Consider the following 22,157-nt stretch of genomic DNA (forward strand, 5'->3'; position numbering starts at 1 on the left):
TATTACTTGTTATTTTTTGTTAATATAGTCATCCTAATAGAAGCATAGAGATCCAAAAGACCAGGACAGCGATTCAACGAGCCCAGTCATGGAGACTGAGTGTCGAGCGAGCATGAGCAGTGAGGTACGAGACTATGAGAGCAGAGATATCGATGATCGAGTGGCAATAATAATGCACATAGCCACGTTGGGACTCTCGCAGACAGTCTCATGTGGTCAATTTAGCACACGATCATGTTGGTTTTATTATCATCATATTTTTTTGGAATTTAATTTTTTGTGAGCAGTTCAATTTCCTATGTGTGCTAATTTCATTACCTGTTTTCCTTGGAGGGAACATTGCTTATGAAGTCTTTTTATAATGAGCAACTCGTTTTATGTCAACACTTTTTAAACAGGGTTATAATCGTAAGGCACTTCTTTAGTGACTTACAGGCTCAAATTGTTTATGAAAGAACTGGGTACATACAGTATTGCAATCGAAAATTGAAAATAAAACTGTTTACACTTATTTCTATTTGCGTTTACATACTGAAAACAGGTACCCATAGTACATAAAATAACATTTAAAAAAAAATTAACATCACTGATCCTGCCTATTAAGGATAAATGTAACCCACCCCCATAAAAAAGGATGATGATAGTCAAGGATTCCCTGAGAGTGACTATTTCTAATTAAGAAAACCTTGGCATGCAGAAAAACATACAGTACAAGAAATCAAACAGCCTAAGCAATGTAAAAGCAACGAACCACCTTACTGCGTAGTTTAGGTATTTCGTGAGTTGCAAATTCTAGATTGCAAAGCAGAAGTCTCCCTACCGTGTGATCAAAGGGCTTCAAAGTCCCTGTGAAGGATATGGTTGCCATCATTGTGAGCCTGGCTGCGATTTCACTCTCCCTGTCTTGCTTTAAAAGGCATCACAGCTATTTGCCTCACTGGGTCAGGTTCTGCCACACCTGACCAACACTGGCATTGTGAAAACACAGAAGTGCTCGTCTTAATACATCGCCAGCGAACTCGCGGCCGGCCCCACAGCTATTTGAGTCATCGTCTCAGGTTTACATGGGAGGGACTTCAGGAGAAGAGCTCCATGTGTTCCTGTTTCACTGAGCTGCTGGCACCACACGTTTCCGTGCGTGCAATGGTGAAAACTTTCTACCGCACGAATGCAAATTCGTTTTGATAGTGGCTTTCGCTATCAACAATCATTCCCCCATTTCGGGGGCAGTAGCACTGTTAGTTAATGGAATCAAAAGGAAATCTGCAGAGAAAACAGACTTGAAAAAAAACTGAAAACGGAGGAACACGCTCTAGCTACTAGAAATGTTTGCCTTTGTTTGCTTTGCCTCATGTTGCTACAGGTCTAGTGCTGTTTTTGTCTTAAAAGAAGTGAGGCATGTACAACACAGCCAGCTTTACTAAAGATCAGATTATACTCCCCCTGTTCCTAATCACCTGTATAATAATTCTCTCGTCCACTGCCTGTGGAAGAGTTCCTAGCCAAGAGCAGCAAACTGCTCATTCCATAATGTCTGTGCTAGGAGAAAACTCAGTGGGCTATTTACACACTGTCACCTTCAGTACCTACAGCCATACATTATTCATGAAAACACAACTTCTATACAGGAACAGACTGAGTTAAAATAAAGTTATTAATTTTATCAAATATTAATTTGTCAGTGACCCACGTACAGTATAAAGTTAACTGAACATGTATTCATTCTAGTAAGCAGTAGTTAATATGTTCAAGTTAACAAATTTAAGACACGGGATTCCAACCTTTTACTATGCGTGTGAAGCTCTCAGAGCGACTTGGAGTTGATCTTGCAAGAGAAGAGTAGTATGTGAATACCATAATGCCAATCAGTATCAAATGTTCCAGAACATTTCATCTGGCAATGTAAACGTGCCACATGGGTCAAATTGGTGTCTTAACCTTACACACCGCAGATTCATAAAGGATGCTGCACAAACCAAGTTAACTCTCAGCCTCAAGAGGCTCACTTCACTGACACTTACTGTAGAGTAGATAGAGGAGGTACTGGAGACAAGAGACAGTGAAGAGCCATGAACTGGGGGAAGAAAGAACACAGTTTTAAGAATTGCAATGCAGGATAAAAATGATGTTAATACAAAAAAGGCCACATGCTTATTGGGTAGTTGTAGAAAATGCCAGCATTTTTTCTCAAATTTAATGTAAAGTGTTTATTTGAAAGCAACATGAGATAAAAGTCCAATATTATAATTATTATTCATCACATCACTGAATATAATATTCTGTAATATAATAATATAATATAATATTCGTTTTTTTTTAATGCATCTAAGCATATTTAGAGAATCATTTGCATTTTCTAAGTGTCATTTTATGGTATAATACAGTTGCCAAGAAACAGAAGAAGCAGATCCAAATTTGACAAACACAAACACATGGAGCAATTATCTTGTACTAGTACACCCTAGAGGTGGTGCGACTTGTTTGTCTTGGTTACAAGTTCCTCCTACCACCACAAATCCTATTACGAAAGCAGCATTTTAAAACTGCAAATAAGCATTCTTTCTCCTTCACTTGTCGCTTGTGAGTGCCAATGGTTAATGGGCTACAGGTCAGGTATCGCTGATGGGATAACATCAGATGGGATAACAGTAGTCATTGTACTTCCATCTCAAGAAAAACCTAACTTCTCAGTTTTAATGAAAAGCAAGATACAAAAGGTCAAACAATGTTATTTCAGCTATGCAACAAAGCAAAGATCTTTTCTGGCAGACTACATATTCTGTGTTCTTCGATAAATATATGCAATTTGCCCCAAAGGCACCGGACGTTTAGGTGTCCCTGTCACTGAATTAGTCAAGTCAGTAATCTGTACTCTGAGAGACAGAGATCTTTGGCACAATGGGCAGCATTCATTTGTGCTGTGGCATCACATCTCATGAGCACAAGACAATATCAAGGCTTCTGAGGTGAAGGTCAGAATAGAATCCAAAAGAAAAAAGATCGCCTAGCGAAGCTGAATAGTACAGAACAATGAATTCTACTCATCAGCCTTTGAGTGATTCGTATAACTTGTGTTTTCCTCAGATAACAGAAAACACCTGCTGAATAAATGCCAGCGCTGAGTCTTTCAGAATAAAGTAGTGTTCAGTCTTGAGCTAAATGGAAGAAAACACTTAAAAAAAACTTTGTTGTTAATTAACTCTGCAATATTAGCGACTTTTGACATATTTTACATGTGCCTTTTCTCCACTTGTCAAAACTAGTATCTGCCAGAATAATGACTTATCAACAAGTGAGAAGAACTCTGTGTAGGTATGGTGTACACAAATCTGAAACAATCTGCATCAGTAATTAATATTGAGAAATTAATCCTAACAGAGAGGACACTTCTCTGATATCCAATTCATAACCCATCACCTTTTTAGAAAATTGCCTGAAAACTGAAATAGATCTGTTTCTCCTTAAGCGAACAGTTTAAAGGATAATGTGCAACCTACACTTTCAGGGAAAAAGAAAATTGATCAGAACTTAATTCATACACTTCCATTTCTAATTTGGAAAATTTGCTTTACAGGCCAGCTACTTTGTATGAGTCACGTACTGAGTCACAACACACAAAAGGAGCTTATACTCATACTATATCAATTCTCCCTAAAGTAAGAAGTGGACAACGTAAATGCACAGTATTTTCAGTAATATATCAATACATGCCCGATAAATTAAATTCTTTCCCATTCGACGTTTATCAATAACAAACAAGGTTCAGTGTTTTTAAATGGTTTCAGGGGATAAAGAAGGGAATTGGCACTGAAAACACTACTGAGGTATTTAAAAATATTATCTTCTGCCTGCAAGACTGCACATGACTACACAAAGACTACAGGCTCCAGCTAGAACATGTAGCAAACAACACCTTCATTTCAAAACGATATAAACTATTACTTCAAGAAAATCAGCCGTGAAGCTTGATCTGTTTAACACCAAACTGCAAACCAGATTTCAAGGCCTGTCAGTTATCATTAATTTTTTTTTTTTTTACCGGTATACTACTTTTCCAGTTTTGTCTTTTCTTGTGGATCTTCCCATAGCTGAACTAATTTCACATCCCAGACTGTTTTGTCATTAATGAGCAGGGAATTCCACTACTCAATGTACGCTTTCCTTAATTGTCGGTCTCGTATTGCCAAGGACTACTTTACAGCAAATGATCTTACCTTCTTCAAAACCATCCCGGAAGGATCCTGACCGGCTCATGGTTCTGGTTTTCTCATCCAGAGACATTGAGCTGTTCCGGAAGCGTGAATCGCTGTACGGGTCATAAGAACCGTCCTGATTGGACAGGCTGTTGGTGCGGAGCATGGAGGAGTTTGCAAGGTTGATCTGAGCAGCAGTGGTGGGACTAGCTGTGAAAACACACGCATCTGGGTTAGAGCACCTGGTACTTCAGAAGACCAACATAAACACAACATATAATGTTTGATCTAAAATAATGAAATCGCAAAATTAATGAAGAATCCACTTGCAGGAAAGCACAGCAGATGACCTGAACATTCATTTGTAAAGACGTGTGATCCTATAAAATCACTGTACAATATGAAAATAAAAAACGTAAGGCAAAGCAATGTACATGAAGCAATTAAAAAGCAGTGATTGCCCATTTGGAAACCAAATATGGACCTAAAGTTCCGAAACTCAAGTTTAATTGTCAAAAGAATCGGACATATTTTGATGGCAGACACCCTGTTCCATCACACAATAATGCTTTTAAAATCACACAAGAGAGAAAAATTTTGAGTGCATGTTGGGAGATGGGGTGGGGACTGAAACAAGACAAGCCTGCCCTGTTGCTGAAGCAGACATCTGGGAATCCCCCAGAGATTCTTAACCGAATCAGCTACCTAACAGCAACCAGACAAGCGAGATGGGTCCCATTTCACTGGTGGGTTTTCTCATGAGCTCATGTGCTAGTCCTGAGAGAGCCATGAGGTGAGATGAGTTTTAATTTGTGACCAAGAAATTGGGGAGCACACCAAAGACGACGCATACAAAGTGCTTCCCCCATGGGGTGCTCTGAATCCAAGCAGTTTTGCAGGACGTTTTGTAGTGTTGAGCACTCCTCTGCTCATCCTCTGTTATTGCCATGAATGGGAGATTAGAAGTGACCACTGCATATGCATTAGAACTGCATAAGCACTTCCACACAATCTCTTTCCCTGCCTCGCAGGTATTTCCCAAAAGTCCTACGCAGCAGTGCCTCCAGGCTGGGGCCAGGTTAGATTCCACCGGCACAGGGGTGAGCCTTACCCAGCTGGGAGAAGTTGAACCTGGTCCCCGATGGGGAGGTGAGGCTGGAGCCAGGGGAGAAGGGGGAGTTGCTGGCGCTGTCCTGCAGGCCCCCAGCGGAGTGGGAGCGCAGCCACTCCCTGGCCTCCTCTTGACTGCGCAGCTGGGCCGAAGGAGCATACCTGGCAAGACACACACAGTCAAACTGCAACCCTCCCACTAGGAAAGCTGGGAAACGGTGGCCAGAGGAACGCCAGGTTTTGGGGTACTCGTATCAGGCTCAGACAATTTCTATTATTTTTTTTCTTGGTTAAGGCAGCACAGAACAGATTGGGACAAAGGTGTCTATAGTATACAGTGAAGTGCAGTGCACGCCTACGCCTCCACTCCTTCATGTTCCACAGGCCATATCAGGAGAATACATACACTAACATCAAGACAAAACCACATAATCAAAAGTCCTGTAATCCACGAAAGTATTTGTAAAATGTTCAAGTAGTAAAAGATGTCGCTTCTACAGTCTTTTTCATACCTTCAGCGCTTGTTTCTTTACGCTAATGATGTGACTTCTAAGTTCCTCCCTCAACAATTCAAAAGCAAAGCAATTGGGAACACATCCACAAATATCACAATTAAAATCTCGATTTGGAGCAGAAATGTGATTCAAGTTCTACAATGAATTTAAAATAACTAGTATTAAAAAAGTGACACGATGACGCAGTTTCAGATGACTGGATACAGAAGTTTTGTTCAACCAGAGTTACAAGTTGTTGAGTAAATGTGCACAAATTGCTCAGCAGTGGTGTTAACCAAAGTGATCAGTAAAACATGCTGTGATACAGAGCAAAAAAGCAGTGAGCAGCTATGCTGTGAGGAAGCAGACAAACAAAGTGAAACAAGCTCGCAAAACATCTCTGCTGATATAATCAGGATAAACAAGGAAAATATAACAGAACTGCACAACAACCACGAATGCCATATTATCACTTTAAAATGAAATAAATGAAAATAGGAAAATTAAGCAGGTTAACATCTGAAATCTATTCTGTAGGAAATCAAATTATGAAACCTCATTTATGCTGAAGTATCTGAAATGTGATTTTATATAAATGCTTCCATACATTTGACAGTATGTAATTTTCTATTCATGGATCATCATGATGAACACTTGTCAACATTTTGCTGTGGAAAAGCTATGTTTACTGTTATTCACAAACATGTTGTACACCATTACAAAATACTGGCATTTTCATTGACTACAACTGGGATCTGTCCTCTGGTCTCTTGGTCTCGATGTTTATCCTAGCTAGTTGAATTTCAACACGACTTTAAACCTTCTCCTTCAAAACTGAAAGCCGAGGGAGGCTGCTCAAAGAGCAGATCCAGAAAGCACAGTAAAGGAAACTGTGTAAATGATCAAAATATGTATGAAAACTTGCTGGAAGTTCTTACAATGCATTTCAATGTTCAATGTGCCATTAAACATCTTTTAAAAAAAAGCTTTTTTTTACATCAAAAGGCTGCAAAATAAAAAAAGAGGCAACCTACAGAAACATGGTGCTGTGCCAGACATGCATTGCGCATGTGACAATGAAATTACAAACACAGGTGACACGGCATGCATGTGCCCACTTTGAGGTGTTACACAAATTCAAACCCAAAAAGAATAATATGCAAAACAGAATTGCTCACACAGTGTGCAAAGCAGAAACTGCCACCAATAGCCACAAAAACAGAAACAAGAGCACAGCATTGGCGCTACAGTACAGCAGGAAGCACCAATACCTGAGTCCCTTCTTAGGCAAGGTGTTTCTATCAAGGTGTGGGTCACTGCAGGAGATTTAGAGAGAAACTTCAGAGAGGGACAGAGAGAGATGGAAGGACAAAGGAGGAGGGTAACAAAGGGTGGGGCAACAAAATTAAGCCCTCAGAAATGTCTCTGTTCTTTCTTAACTGCCATAAATACACAGCAATGTCAACACTGAAGGAACGGACTGCATACAAAACAGGCTAAATGGATTTCACTTTTTTTTTTACAGATTATGAAGAAATAAGTGGAAAGTTATGGCTATATATTTAAACAATGAACTGGAATTACATGTTTGCCAAAAATTGGTTTAACATTATTTGGAAAAACACCAAACTGTATCTCAGAGTTGCTTATTCCACTGTATTATAGTATTATCACTTAATTCAACCGTGATATCACCTGCCTTGGTGATGAACTCTCAACTTTGAAGCTACACAAGAATTGTTGTTGCTTGTCAGATCGCTCAAAACCAAGCCATATGCCTTATTTTTGTATATGTGGAAAGCTCCATTTCTGTTAAAGACGATGACAGCACTGCAATGCGAGTTCACAGTGTTGCTGGAAAGAACCATCTGGTGCTATCAAGGGAAATTTCAAACACAAATGAAAGGCTGATGACATGATGACACTCGGCCAAGACAGAACCTAGCATGCCGTGAGAAACTGAAAAAAACTGGTGTGCTAGTGTACCCAAACTAATCTGGTTTACAGGAAAACAATAAGCTTAATTTAACTATTGTTCTTTTTTGGGGGGAGTGGAATTTGCTGAGCCAGGTGTTACCTGTGATCGCTATCATACTGTACAAACATGGGGGGAGTATTGTACCAACAAAAGGTACTAGTCCTGTTAGGTTCACTTTGCAGGCACCTTTAGCACATTCATATATCACTAAAGCACAGAAAACAATGTAACCTGCTTGCACAATGTCTGCAGGTGAGGACAGACATTTCCTACGTTTTGGAACAACAATACCAGTGAAGCTAAGAAAAGATACCTCACACTTAAAGCACTTTAAAAAAATAGTAGTCAAACTTTAGTTTTTTCTTTAAGAACCTCTGTGTGATTGCTCTTTATGAATTACGCATTATTTCTAATCTCAAAAAATAAAATCCTCCTTTTTAGTTTAATTGTGCCCTTCAAATTCTAAAATGATCTTAAACTGCTGTCTAACCATTTACAGAATGCGAGCAAGCTACATTGTGAAAGTTTAAGATGGTATAATGATTTAATGTTAGATTTAGCAGTGCAGTTATTTTTGTTACAAAAGCCATTACTGTTAAGGCTAATATACTCTTAATTACGGGCCATACCAGATTTTAGTAATATTTGTAACCACAAGGTGGTGCCACACAAAATTGTGAGTTTACACTGCAGGGTGCAGCAACACCTCAGAGTGGCCGAGGAAAGGAGTGCAGCAGAAGGTCAAATCGTGCACAATAATGAGTTTAGTCACAGTTTTGCGAAGCTCAGCATAATTCACTGATCAAGACAGACACGTTTACCTGTCCTGTTTCCGAGGTAAAGTATTTCTGCTGAATTTTGGACTAGCAGATGGGGAAGATAGAGGACTGAGGAAGGGGTAAACAGAACAGAAAGAGAATTAGTCAGCAGTGGGGAAAAGGAGAAAAATATTCAACAAGTTGGAAAATTTACCATCACCAAATCTTGGTGGCATTTTGATAATTATTCAGGTTTCAGAAAAACTGCTTGTGCTTTTAGGAAATGCAGAGAGACTGTATCTTGACTGCGCTTAAAAATTACTTACAAGAAAATTTAAACTGTCAAGTGAAGCGAGTTACAATGCCACTGTCTGAATGTCCCATTATCTCATCAGAACAGATCTGAAAGTTTCTCTCTGCTGCTTAGTCAGAAACATTTGTACAGTATCAATCCTTCATAAAGATAGTGAATAAGTCGACACTTAACACTTGATATCCCCTGACATCTATTCCTTTAACACCCCCTAAACGTAACCTCAGAAGAATGGAAGAAAAAGATCAGTTTTGTGCCTCATTTAATCATTCTAAATGCATATTCTGAGAGCAGCACCATCCTTCTCTTACCTCTCAGACATGGCTGTCTTGACGCTATTGGTCCTGACGAACGCTGACAGGGAGTCGTCTTTGCCTGACGGGACCAGTCCACTGTTGGAGTTGTGGTGACTGGCACCCGCACTACCCAGGGAGATGTCGATCGACTCGCAGCTGGTGTGCAGGCTGCTCACGGACTGGTATCCCAGGCCTTCCTTGCTGACTGTGGAGGAGCTACTGAGGTTGGTGCCCCATGTGAGGCTGTTGGAAGGGGCCGAGTGGGCAGAACCAGGGCTAGACGCCAAGGAGGAGTGAGCCAGGTCGGTGGTCTTGTTGTACAGTGGGCTGCTGCCCCCACTGCTCAGCACGGTACTGCCTGAGGGAGAGTCAAGGTTGCCCTGCTGGCTCATGGTGGCGTGGGGGTTGGAGATAACAGTCGAGTTCTTCATGTTTTCCACTGTTGTGACTGGGGCCTGTTTACCTGGCTTGCCTCCAAAGAGTCTGCATTAAAACAATGGGGAAAAAAAAACAATCAGGGTGCCAGCCTGATCTCTGTTTTGGCTTTTCGGAAAGAGAAATTACTATACTGCCTTTATTTGCTTTATTTGCTTTATAGCCCATAGCATTCACTGCATGGTAAGGCAAAAACCGAGGGAAATAATTGGCAGAAATGTAGCCGTTATCATGTTTTCAGTGTTATGATGTTCACAGTTATACAGTGTCCCTGTGGATTTAAATTTTAAAGAACAAAATCCTTGCAAACACTAAACAGCAAACTACATTTTTCTCTACAAATTCATAACGCACACTGTCACGAAAGGGGGATATACTGTATTTTCATGTGCACCACTCTCGTTTCTCCCACTCTGTTCATGTGGTTTAAAATGTTCATTAGTTTGTAGTGTCAAACAAGCTCTCAGAGATAAGTAATAAGAAGAGATTAAACAGCATTGGTTATTTAGTATTATTACCTACTTGAGTAAAGAAAGTCTAAAGTATCATATTTGACCTTGCTGGATCAATTCTGTGCATTTTGAACTGCTCAGTTACCACAAATAGAAAAAAAAAACTCTTATCTCAAATTTAAACAATGCGATGACTACATACTTTTGCTATTTTAAAGATCAATTGCTAGTAGAGAAAAATGTTTTGGCATGGACAAATAAAAAAAGTAAGTGATGCCATACAAGTGCAACAGTAAAGTTTGAAAGAAACTTGTATTTTTTTAGCAAAATTAATGTAAGATGTTATTCCTTCTTCACATAGAGTACATCGCAACAATGAAACACTAGTAAGGTAAGAGCTAATCTCTTCTGAGAGTTTTCTGCTTTGTGTGAGGGGTGCCCACAAAATCACATTATGGCTGTACAAAGAATTGAACTGGCAGAAACACCTAAACCTTGTTTTATGAGCTGACAAGCTCCAGGCAGTCCTTCCCCACAGAGTAAAAGTATCTGCCCTGAGATCAGACATTCAGACCTGCCTGCAGCCTCATCTACATAAACAGTGCTTCTGTTCGGTGCTTGCTGAAAGCTTAACGTGATTGAAGGTTACAGCGCTCTGTGTTCGTTTAAGAAAGGTGAAACTAGATGTTAAGGTGAGTGAATTATTACTTCCTTGCTTGATCTAACCCCCTGTAATTATCTCACAATTGCACTCTGTGCAGCAGCTGATTCTTACCTACGCAACGTTGGGGACGACACATCTGCGTACTTGGATCCCTGCTGGCGACTGCCTTGTGAGCTGCTGGTTCCGGACTGGGAGGTCGGGCTGGCTTTGACGGAGCTGCAGGAGGCCACCCCCTCCACGTCGGACGACACGCCCTTCTCCCGGTCCGTCTGGTTGGCTCCCGCGGGCAGGGAGATTCCCGCGGACACTTTGGAAGGCTCTCGGATTTTGGGGACGGGCAGCCCCCCCGCCGACTTGCTGCTGAGGTTGGAGTCGATGCTGCTGGTGCTGGAGCGGTTTCCACCTCCATTCCGGCCCCCGCCGCTGGACTTGCTGGGCCGGGGAAGGCTGCGGTACTGCAGGTTCGTCCGCGTGCTGATGGGAAGGTAAGCGTCGTCCTGGTTTTGGGAACCATCCACGCTGGTTTTCCGACCACCAGATCTCCCGATGAGCCCGGAGGATTTGGGGATCTTTCCCAGCGTGGCCGAGCCGCTGGTGATGGTCGCCCCGCTGGCGGTTATTATGGTCATCCCTCCAGACTGTTTCTTGAAGCCGAAAGTGTTGGTGGGGGTCCTGGAAGTGCTGGAAGGAGGCTTCTTGGCTTCGTCGCCACTGCTGCGCCCCGCGTCAGAGGGGGATCGCTGGATGGTCGCCGATTTGGGGGACAGCCTGCCTTTCTCAGACACCTTAGCGTCGTCTGTTTTACCTAGTAAAAAGAATCCACCATAGGGTACGGTGTCATATTTTAGAAAGAATGTAAACAGATGGTACCCGGTTTAAAAGAGGGGGATTTCCACTTACCTGTTCCATGTGTTTTCAGTGTGCTGGAGCTTGCTGGGGCTGTTTTGGTCCTGGGAGCTGTGATGCCAACCTGGGCAGTCATGCCTCTTCGCCAGGAGCCGGTCTGGGAGATGATGGTGGTTTTCCTGCCCGAGTTGCTTTTATCCGACTCGTCGGACACATCCGAAGGGTTTCGTCTCCACTTGGATCCTGAGTCCATCTTGACTCCGCTGTCAGAGCCTCCATCGGACTTCTTTACTTCATCTCCGGACCACATGGAGTTCCTTTCCACAGCACAGTGCTTCTCTGCGTCTGTCTGAGGCTGAGGAACCGGCAGGGAGAATGTTGAATATACCTTTCTTCACATGGAGTTAACCTTCACAATGCAGGTGCTCATGGTACTTCATATCAAGCACCACATTTTGGTCCCTTGTACCACGTAACAGCTAGTCTAGACTAGGATAGTGCTTCCTAGTCCTGGTCTTGGGAACCCACACACCTGCTAGCTTTTGTTTCACTTGAGAGCTCATTTAAATAATTGAATCCTTATTAGACCCAATTATAGGTTTAAATTAAATTAACTTTTTCAGTTTTCTTAACGTGTAGGACGTTGCCTTTTAAGAAGTATATTTCTTAAATAACATTAAATTGCCAACCTGTGTATAGAAAAAAAAATATTGTAAAGGTTCTAACCAAACCATTAAGGAATCATTTAAATAATGGTCAGCTGCAAAGAAAACAAGCAGGTGTCTGGGTCTCCAGAGCCAGGATCAGGAGGACAAGGAGAAGGAATATTCACGGGCTGTTGTGGGTAGGCAGGCAATCACTGGTCTGCAAAACCCTCACTGCCATCAAAATACAATACACAAAAACAAAAGCCTTTAAATGCTATAGAAAAGCTGAAGACAACTGGATTGTACACCGGAGAATACATTTTATATACTGTATCTGCTTAATATTTTATTTGTTTAATTCAAAACAAAGTGATAACTGAAAGTACTTTACTGCTAGGACCGGTCACCACACTGCACAGAGTTCATTAAAACCGCTAGACAGAAAACTGAGAAAACATGTCAAGAATATCTGCTCATCTGGTGAATGGAGGTTTCTTGACCCTTAGAAAAGACTCGGGCCATCATTAAAACTCCACTCCCTGGTCATGATTAATCCACTTAAAGAAGGTCACAAAGATCTTGCTGACCTTTGTGCTGTTCTCTTGAACATAACAAAGATGTCCCGAAAGTTGCAGGAGATGTCATGCAAATTTGCTTAGGTAAATGTTGGATGCAAATGCCTCCTGTTGTAGCGTGACTCTCCCAGTTGCACTTACACCTTACTGGAAACTGCCCATGTTAACTATCCTGAAGCGCTCACATGGTTTTTAAATATGCATTAACCATGAAGACTCCACAGTGCTTGTTTTTCTCTTTTTTTGCCTCCGCCTTACTTTAATCTGAGGTACTTAATCCTTGCCAGTGAAGCCTAAATAATTCCCCTGTCCTGTCACTTTATAGTGTTTTTGGCAGCTGGAGTAATGGTCAGTGCAGTAGATCATGTTAGAGAGTCACAAATACACTATGGACAACCTGCATTCGACATCCACCAGAAATTAACTCTGACGGAAGATTTATGAAATACATATTAAATCTGCTGCACCACCTTGCTTTTTACACCAGTGTCTTTTAAAACTGCAACAGAAATTAAAATAGGCGATACAGACAACACATTTTTTTTTTATCCTGAGGTATGTCCCTGAACCATAATACAAACACTGGTTCCTCCTGTTCTTAAGAAGGTTATGCTAGAGAGCTTGTAGAGTACTTGCTTTCTGAAAAACTTGAGCAAACAGTAGCCTGCAATTTTCATTTTTTTCTTAAATACAATAAACGATTAAAACTGGAAGGGAAAAGAGTAACTAAGAAAGGCACATTCATGCCTATGAATTTGGTTATTAAACAAAAAAACACTAAAAATATCATGTGCTTTTACAATCATTGAAAGTAAACAGTAGTAATTCAAAGGCACCTAAAATGACCTGAAACATCAACCTTTGCTTTGTCCATCAAGAAAATGTCTATATCTGCAAACAAGTCTAATCATCTCTAGTTAACATCAGCCTTATCAGCAACAGTTTGCTGTTAAACTGCTCCTGCAAATACCCTTGACTGATGAATGTCTTTCTTTTAACCAGTAAAGCACACCAAAACATTCTTATCTGCATTTAAAAAAATTAAAAATAAAGTATTTTCCTTTTTAGATATTTGTGGAATTAAAATGTCTATAAAAGGTAAAATTGTTTCACAGGAGAAAACAATTTAGTGAAAAACTTCTTGGCTTCAGTGGAATGTCTCAGTGCCCAGTTTAATTCATTCGTATTCCTTTTAAGCCTTTTCTGGCAATAGAGTAAATTAGATATAAACAACTGCAGTCGGTCAGATCCCTATTGGTTTGAACAAATAAAATCAACTGGAATGTTTTGTTTTCCATTTTACACCCAGATTGTGTTACCGAACACTTCACATTTGCACAGAACCATGAAATCTGAAGGCACATCTGCATGTCCTCCCTCACAGGAGACCGACAGCTCCTTTTCAAGCTTTTCAAGCTTCAAAACGGGGAGAAAAGAGGTTGCAGAATGGTTCAAGTTGTGTGTGACACTGCCATTGGTGTGCACAGTTAGGACACTATGTGATGAGGTCTCCCTGAATCCTTCAAACTTAACTCAGCATCTACTACCAGGCTGTATTACTTGACGTGAACTTAATTTTAACACCGTGCCACAGCTACATTTGGTCTCCATGTGGCAAACTTGCATCTTGCCAAGATCTCATGAAAGAAAGTGCAATGTCGTGCATTAAAACACCACCCTGGTTAGGATGTCATAAAAACTTAATTCCTGACATCCTACTTTGATATTTTTTCAAAGGCATTACTCAAAATCAAAAGCAAACTCCATCAAAGAATAGCACTTATTATTAACCTAATAAAAACTGTTAGCAGCATTTGGTCCAGCAGGTGGCACTGTTGCCAGGAATAAACAGCCTTGGCCTTTCAACATACAGAATACAAATGCATGACATCAGAAATAAAGATCATCCTTATCTTAGATGTATATAATCAAGAGGAATAAAATAAAACGGAAACAACTTCTTCAAATTATCTGGCTATTTCGTAACGCTTATCGTCACAGAGAAAAACACTGATGTCGGTGAGTTTCGGTGATTTCAAATACAAAAACACATCATAGTTTAAGTATTAAATAAATGCGAAAGGAAGGATGACTAACTTAGCTGAGATCAAACCTTCCCTATCTCTGGGGGTGCCAGGATTTCTAATGACTGCCAGAAAAAACATAACAAGGACGAGAGAGGAAGCTCTGTATTAAAATGTGCAGGGCACCCTGCCCTGCTTTGTAAGAAGTCATTGTGCAGATTGGAGAGAAGCCTCACCTGTCCGTCTATGGTCTTTCGGGAAGCAGCGGGTGTGTTGGCATACGAGCTGATAGACGAGCTTGTGTTGATATCATCTGTGCTGAGGTTGTCTATGGTGTCGCTGATTCCACTGCTGACTGAGCTGCTGTCATCCCAGCTGGAAGAAAGATTGCGAGAAAAATGGGGCAGAGGTGAAAGTCTGACTTAAGCTGCGCTTTTTGATGTTCTGTGATTGCTCTTTTCTTATCTCTGCTCATTAAAACAATACACCGTGTCACTGTTGTTTATTCTGGAAGCCTACATAGGTCTGTCAGGGTGTATTCATTTCATAATATAAGTTTATTATGAATTACATTCCCTACATGCCAGTACTCTTATGCATGTCTGTCGTTTTCAAGTGGTTTTTAATTATTGAACCTTTTCCTTCAGGGTGTAGTCTGATTGCTTAGTGCACAATTTCTTAAACCACTGAACACATCACAGACGACCAGTCTGTGCATCTGAAGCTGTAATTTAGTGAAGGTGATACCACATACAGTATCTGACAAAAGAAAAATGCTGCCTTCAGCATTCTGGGAGTAAGCTTATTCCATGCCAAAACGTTCAGTTATGAACCAAAAGAATTTTAATTACCTTCAGCATCTTCATTTGAATCAACCACACAACAATCAATTTGCAAATGAGCTTCAAATGTAAACGAAACAAAGGCTAACAGATGCAAAGCAATAAAGAAACATTAAAACCCTGTTATGTTTTACAGCTGTGAGAAAAGAAAGTAAACAACTCAACCATGGTCAAAATGCAACAACAATGGGAGGCCCCCCCTGCCATCTACTTTTAAAAGTGCAATAGCCCCAAAACAAAATCAAAGCATTATCGTACATAATGACATTAAGCCTAAAAAAAACTGCAGCCACTGAGATTACAGAAGGCTCTGTAAATCTCGCCATCTTTCACTTAGTTAGCACGGTGAAGATTTCAAGGACACGCGGGAGGGTGTAATGATTACCAGGTTATCCACACACGTCCAACTGCTGTCATACCTCCCAGTTATCAATGCCTAACAGGAGGAGCAGCACTGTCAAGACAATCTGCTAATGAAACCCCAAGGCGTCTCCCTTCATTCTTTCCATCCGCACAGCAACCTTGATCCCCCGCACATGCATTGCCAGCACGGAGAAAAAGAGTTCAGAATAAAACTGCTGCTTCCTCTGTCAAGCAGAGGACCTGCTCAGCTCGAGATGCGGGTGAGGGCTGGGCGTGGCCTGGTCGATGCTGGGACGGGAGATGTAAAATTTGTCCTGCAGGGGGTGCCAGTGGAGAAGTAGCCAGCACTCCACCCTCTGGATCACAATTTTCACACCAGTGTGCTCGAATGGTGAGTCAGGACACTGCCTTTGGTTAAATAAGGTCTTGACTACTTGTGGGTATTAAAGATCCCACAGTCCCGTTTATAAGAGCAAGGATGTTGATCCTAGAGTCTGGGCTACCAAAAGTTCCACTATAATTCAACTGGTGATTTAATTTCTCACTTCTCTGCTGTGTAGTGGGGCAACTGGCACAGAACACACTAGCGGGTTCTTCCCTTCAGCAATGGATGAAGTAGGTCCGCATCTTTTTGTAAAATGCTCTGGGATCTATGGGATCAAAATCATTACAAATGCAAGGAATGATTATTAATAATGAATGTAAACCCAATGCAATCATCAGGACATTCCTTTATAAGTAAAAGGAAAGATAAGAGCTCTAGTGCATTAAGAGAAAAACAACTTTTGACATCTATGATGATTCCATGTCTCCTTTTACATAGGTGCATAAGATAATATGTTCTGCTACATACTTAATTGATTCATTTTAGAACTTTCTTAACAATGTGAGGTAATATCAAATCAGGTTTATAAAATTAATAAAGTATTAGTTATATTATTTTTAAGACCAATGCACAAAATACATGAACAAAGGAACTTGGGTTTTCTGAAATCACTTTTATTTCAACTAATATCTGCTAGGTTTCATATCAGGAATGATCACTAATGATACTTCCTGGTATGAAACCCTCAAGAGATTTTCTTTCTAGCTAAATTAAATTGGAATATGGGCCTAAACCTTCTTCTTTTACACTGCTATAATCGATTCACGATTTGCAAGGGTGAAAGTCAAGGCAAATTTGTTAAAGAGCTAATGAAGAGCTTGTTTGTGTCCTTCCACTGGGATAAGAGCCCTTAAGGTTCTATGGTTTTGCAAAAGCAGGGGGAAGACGTTGGCAACCTTCCCCACTGGATTATCTTGTACATATTCAAAAACCGCTCCCTTGGTGCTGAGATTATATGATGCATCAAACGCCTGATCAGGTGACAGTGAGAGCCAAGCTCCCCCAGGACCACGTGCTACTCTAATAACAAAGGGGCTCAGCTGTTATGCCAAATGAGGCCGAGAGGAACAAGGGGAGAGAAACAGGGAGCTGAAACAGTGCCTTGACAAAGATGTATGTCTTGTCTGCCAATTTCAGTCATCTTGCTGAGAAAAAAAGGGCACCACCGAACAATTTCATTGTCTCCCTTTGTGCAAAGCTGCCTTGTTTCCAGCCCAAGCTTTAGTTCTGTCACAACAACACGCCACAAATCTGTTTTAACAATTCAACTTTTCATTGCAATGAATTTAACCAAGGTGGTGGTGAGGGTTAAGGGTATGTCAGGACAGCTTTCCATCTAGATGAAAAGCCTAGTTATTTTCTGTGGTTTTGCATGGACTTCAGACAGACCACCCCGCCTCTCCTTCCAGATCCTATTAAGTCACTCTAGTGCTTGACTTGTGCGATCTCCCTGATTTTCCAGCAGTTCAGAACTTTTAATTCTGTATTGAAAATGCAACAATATAAAACAGATACTGCCTGCTGTTAATGTATACTGCCGCTCAAACTCAAAGACCTTCAAGTTCCCTTAAAAACAAAACCTAATGATTGCTTTTCAACTGACAGGGAGAGAAGAAACACATTTTGAAACTGTAGACACACTGCCTAAACAGATCAAAATCTTCACAGTGCACTATTCACAAATGAAAACAATCCTTTACCTTCCAGGTCTTTTTTTAAAGCCATCCTGCTTTAAAAAACTGGTATGAATTAATGCTTTCAGACTATGTAGTTTGGGCCTCATATCTAGTTTCATTGTTTGAAATTGGCTTTGAAAAGCTGCACAGACCATCCCCTACATGAGTGATTACTGAAAAACATGCTGTGTGTGAATTATTAATAATAGCAGCAGCAGCGACTCTGCACCTGGGATTTGTGCCTGGGTGTCTTTACAGCCCAGGGGCTTGTCTCAGTCTACGACCTGAGGAAATCTTATATCCGCCAGCACAGCACAAACGGTTTAGTAAGATATTTGTGAAGATATGCATTGGGAGGGAGAAATAAAAGCTTTACATAAGCATGACATCACACTTCACCTACTTGTGTTACAGTTTGGACAGCCGACAGACTATATATAAATACAGCAACAAAACACAGCAGACAGACGACTATATTAAGCAGTGACATCTTGACTAGCGGAACTATTTTTTTCTTTTTGTCATCATTGTTCAGTCCAGTTGTTTCCGATTCCAGAGCCGCGGGGCCGGGCAGAGAAAGCAGTGGGGGTCACAATTCGGTCCCAAACTAAGGATTAGCTGTAGCCCCCAGAGCTGTAAAAGGATTAATTGACTGTCTCTGGGCCAGGAAATTGGTTCACTTTGTTAACTGTCCTTTTTCTTAATACGAACCAGAACAACAGTTAAAAGCAGCTTAGAGGTTTTACACACTCAATAACTAAGTGTTCTCCTTCTTCCGTAATCTTAATTCCGTACTCTTGTTCCAGCAATCTATCTTATTTTTGCTGTGATATGCAATGCTGTTGTCTAGAAACTGTTAACAGGCAACCACAGGTTACCAACTGTTTAAACAGTTAAGGTATGTGACCTTTTCTAAGATGTCCCAGATAAATTTGCAACATAAGCTCGAAGAAAAATGTTTAAGCTTTTTACATCTGTGCATGATGTACCATTTTATTTGGTTTAAGATTATTAACCGAAACCAAACGTATATCTTTTACGTGACTGAAAGATGAAGTGAAACAGACATTCTGGCAATACGACAGACTAAATTTAGGAAAAATTAACAGCCTAAGGCAAAGACTGAACACCCTTTTAAGGCTTTCCTTAAACTAATCTGATTTAAGACACAACACACCTACTGCTTTGGTTAACTAAAAACATCAACTTAAAATCCTACACAAATGCACTCCATACAAATAAACATAAGGGAGGATTTTTGACCGAGAAGCACTTTGCAGTTTATAAAACGGACACTTAAATTTTTAAATACATTACATACATCTGTACAAGTAGACTCTATAAGCTTTTTCATCCATGGAGTTAACTTCCAGTAAATATAAGAAAAATATTTTTGCAACTGAAAAGCATACATTCAAAGCATCTGATAATCCTTTCTAATGTATTATAGACATGTACAGTATGTGTAGGCTAAAGGAGAAAGTTTAAAGATTGAAAAAAAGATAGCTATGTTTCATGCACAGAAACTAGAATCATAGCTTCTGTGAACGCTAGCTTTATTTAAAATAAAATAAAATCCCTTTCTACCTCTGTATGCTGGTTGGCCACAACATTCCTGGCCCAGTCCGGGCACCTAGAGCTTCACAGAAAATGCTGAAGTTGACTTTGCAAGCCGATAGCTTCATGGGACTTCCATGCAGCCTGCTGAGTCAATGATCCAGGAGTGTGCAGCAGAGCTGTGTGAGCTCCAACAGCACACGGGCACTGTGAGAAAACTGCAAGCAAGGGCTTGAAAGAGATCATCACCAAACGTCCCTGGAAGAAACTTGATCCCAAACTAAATTAACCTGGTAAGTGCTGAACGAGCCTGAGGTCAGAGCGCGCTGCTGGCACTGACTCTGGCAGGTCTGCTGCATTGTGATTCAAGAGCAAGAAAAACAGAGAGTGCCAGATACTGTAATTAAAAGACAAAGAGTTGCTAATTTGAAAAGTTCTACCAGTGCTTTGACTCAAAATGCTTTGCTACTAGTCCTCAATTGCATGTAGAGATGGATTAATGTTTAATACAGGGTGATAGTCATTGAACAGTGCTAACAGCTAAAAATAACTGCTGCCAATCCACCATGTTCAAATTAATGACTTGATTCCCTTTTATGTTAAAATACCTATAGACTGAAGTTTAATCCATTCTTAATTCCCAGGCAATTCAAATTCTCTCTACTAAAACCAAATAATCTCTCTTTTCACTAATTATGTGTCCCAAAGGGAACTCTATACTCTCATAAAACTTTGTAGAGCACACTGATGAGTAAACAGGAATTTAAAAGCAGCACAGCCTATACTAATCAGGCCTCATGAATTAAGTTTCCCAGGCTAGCTTGAGGATATTTGTTGAGTCAACATACCAAAATGAAACAAGTGAAAAAGTTTCGTAACCCATCTCATTTTTACCATGCAGATTAGCCCACTTTATCTGGGTTAATTTATCTTTAAAGGTTGCATAAAGTCAAGCACTGCTGTTATTTAAAGTGAGACAAGATGAGCTGATGAGAATCACAAAAATGAAACAATCTGGAGTCTTTCCAACTGAACCCTGCAAATGGATACTGTATTTTTTCTGAAATGCTTTGCGACGGTGGTGTAAACCTGAGCTATTTCTCTCTCACAAATTAATTCCTGTCACATTTTATAAAGACTGTGGCATAAAGTCAATTCATATTCTGAGCACCCAAAACATGATAAAACAAAACAAAAAAAACGCCCTTGGAAAATGTGTATTAGCTGCAACTATTAGATTCAAAACACAATACTATACCAAAATTAAAGATGGAGGATAATCCTGGATGTCAAACGCTGAAAAATACCAACCGATGGAATAAGTAAAATAGGATGGTTTTACAAAGATAAAGTCAAATGTAAGGAAGTAAACTAAGTGCCAAATGTGAAACTTAGCAAACCCTTTGGGTGTCACAGGGAACCAGGCCCAGCCATGCTCATTAACTGACCTTGCCAGAGCACCTCTGGCACACAGCAGGGCTGCCGTGGCAACCAGGCCCCAGGGGCTATGAAAGAAGGGAAAACGGTTTCGAGTGAATTCCCTCACTATGCAAAATCCTCAGGCAGCCCTCTGGAAAATTACCCTTATTCGGCTTCATCCTTGAGGGCTTTTCTGGTCTAGTCCTCTTGCAAGGTAGCTGGCCAGCTCTGAAGATGCTGCGTCTAGGCGCATTTTATCAGATGATACTGATCAGACCCTTGGTCTGAGGCAGAGCAGTGGGGTGAGGATGCAAACTGAAGGGAATCGAGGGAAGGGCATTGCTGCAGCCTCCAATCAACAGAAAAAAGATGGGAGGACTGATATATAGATGAATAATGTGGTACAGCTCACAGATATTGGCTTTTCTTCTTAAAAGACAAGCAGGCAATAATTAGAATGATGGTCTTTATTTTCCTTTTGTAACTCCTTCTGCTCCTTACTACAGCGTGTTATTAGGAGTTTTCTGGGTTTTTTGAGGTTCTTATGAAGATGCGCGACATTGGAATTTTATACTTTGCTATAATTAAAAGCTTAAAGGAGGCAACTCATTTGTTACACACACACACACCACATTCTCCGGTCCCTGTATAATTTTAAACCCCTGTGCCTTTTACAATGCTGCCAACTCATTCAGCAACCCTCCCTGTGCTGCTGGTGCCCTTATCTATATTTAGCGGGATTACTGATGAATAACTGGATTACTGGAGAAAAAGATAGCAGCCTCTCTGCTGGTTTATGTCTGTCTCCACCTTTAAACATACACTTACTTGCTCTCTGCATACTTGTATCATGACACGGGTGCTGCAGGGATCTTTGTAGATGAAGGAACTGATATATAAAAAGCAATTATGGCTTTCTCCATCCCAAAACACTCATTATACTCTCCCTAAAAGGAAGCAAATAGAGGTTGTTGTAGGGAACTTCCTTGAGCAGAGCAAAACTTTTCCATCACATCATGGTAGAAAAAATACCGGTCAGATACCTGTCTGCATCCATTAATGTTTTTTTTTCCCCAATGACTACCTGCTTCAAAACGCAAGCTGCACTGAAAGAAGAGTATGTCTTCCTG

The 22,157-nt window shown here is 40.6% G+C and overlaps 1 protein-coding gene across 6 annotated transcripts in view; it reads right to left on the minus strand.

The window, feature by feature from the left end:
* The window catches only part of nav2a (neuron navigator 2a), a 222,733-nt gene that overhangs the window by 23,792 nt on the left and 176,784 nt on the right, over nt 1-22,157 (minus strand). For 4 of the 6 annotated variants that reach the window (XM_069181810.1, XM_015338257.2, XM_015338252.2 and 1 more), the window contains 9 exons: nt 15,022-15,160; nt 11,594-11,894; nt 10,805-11,498; nt 9,158-9,625; nt 8,597-8,662; nt 7,069-7,113; nt 5,305-5,465; nt 4,215-4,403; nt 2,022-2,074 (listed from right to left, as the gene is read on the minus strand). In XM_069181810.1, coding sequence (XP_069037911.1) covers nt 2,022-2,074; nt 4,215-4,403; nt 5,305-5,465; nt 7,069-7,113; nt 8,597-8,662; nt 9,158-9,625; nt 10,805-11,498; nt 11,594-11,894; nt 15,022-15,160 — 2,116 coding nt within the window. The remainder of the gene's footprint in view (nt 1-2,021; nt 2,075-4,214; nt 4,404-5,304; nt 5,466-7,068; nt 7,114-8,596; nt 8,663-9,157; nt 9,626-10,804; nt 11,499-11,593; nt 11,895-15,021; nt 15,161-22,157) is intronic. The other 2 variants (XM_069181808.1, XM_069181809.1) reach the window with 2 other exon arrangements.

Source organism: Lepisosteus oculatus, chromosome 21 (assembly GCF_040954835.1).
Source record: "Lepisosteus oculatus isolate fLepOcu1 chromosome 21, fLepOcu1.hap2, whole genome shotgun sequence".
Lineage (NCBI taxonomy): Eukaryota > Metazoa > Chordata > Actinopteri > Semionotiformes > Lepisosteidae > Lepisosteus > Lepisosteus oculatus.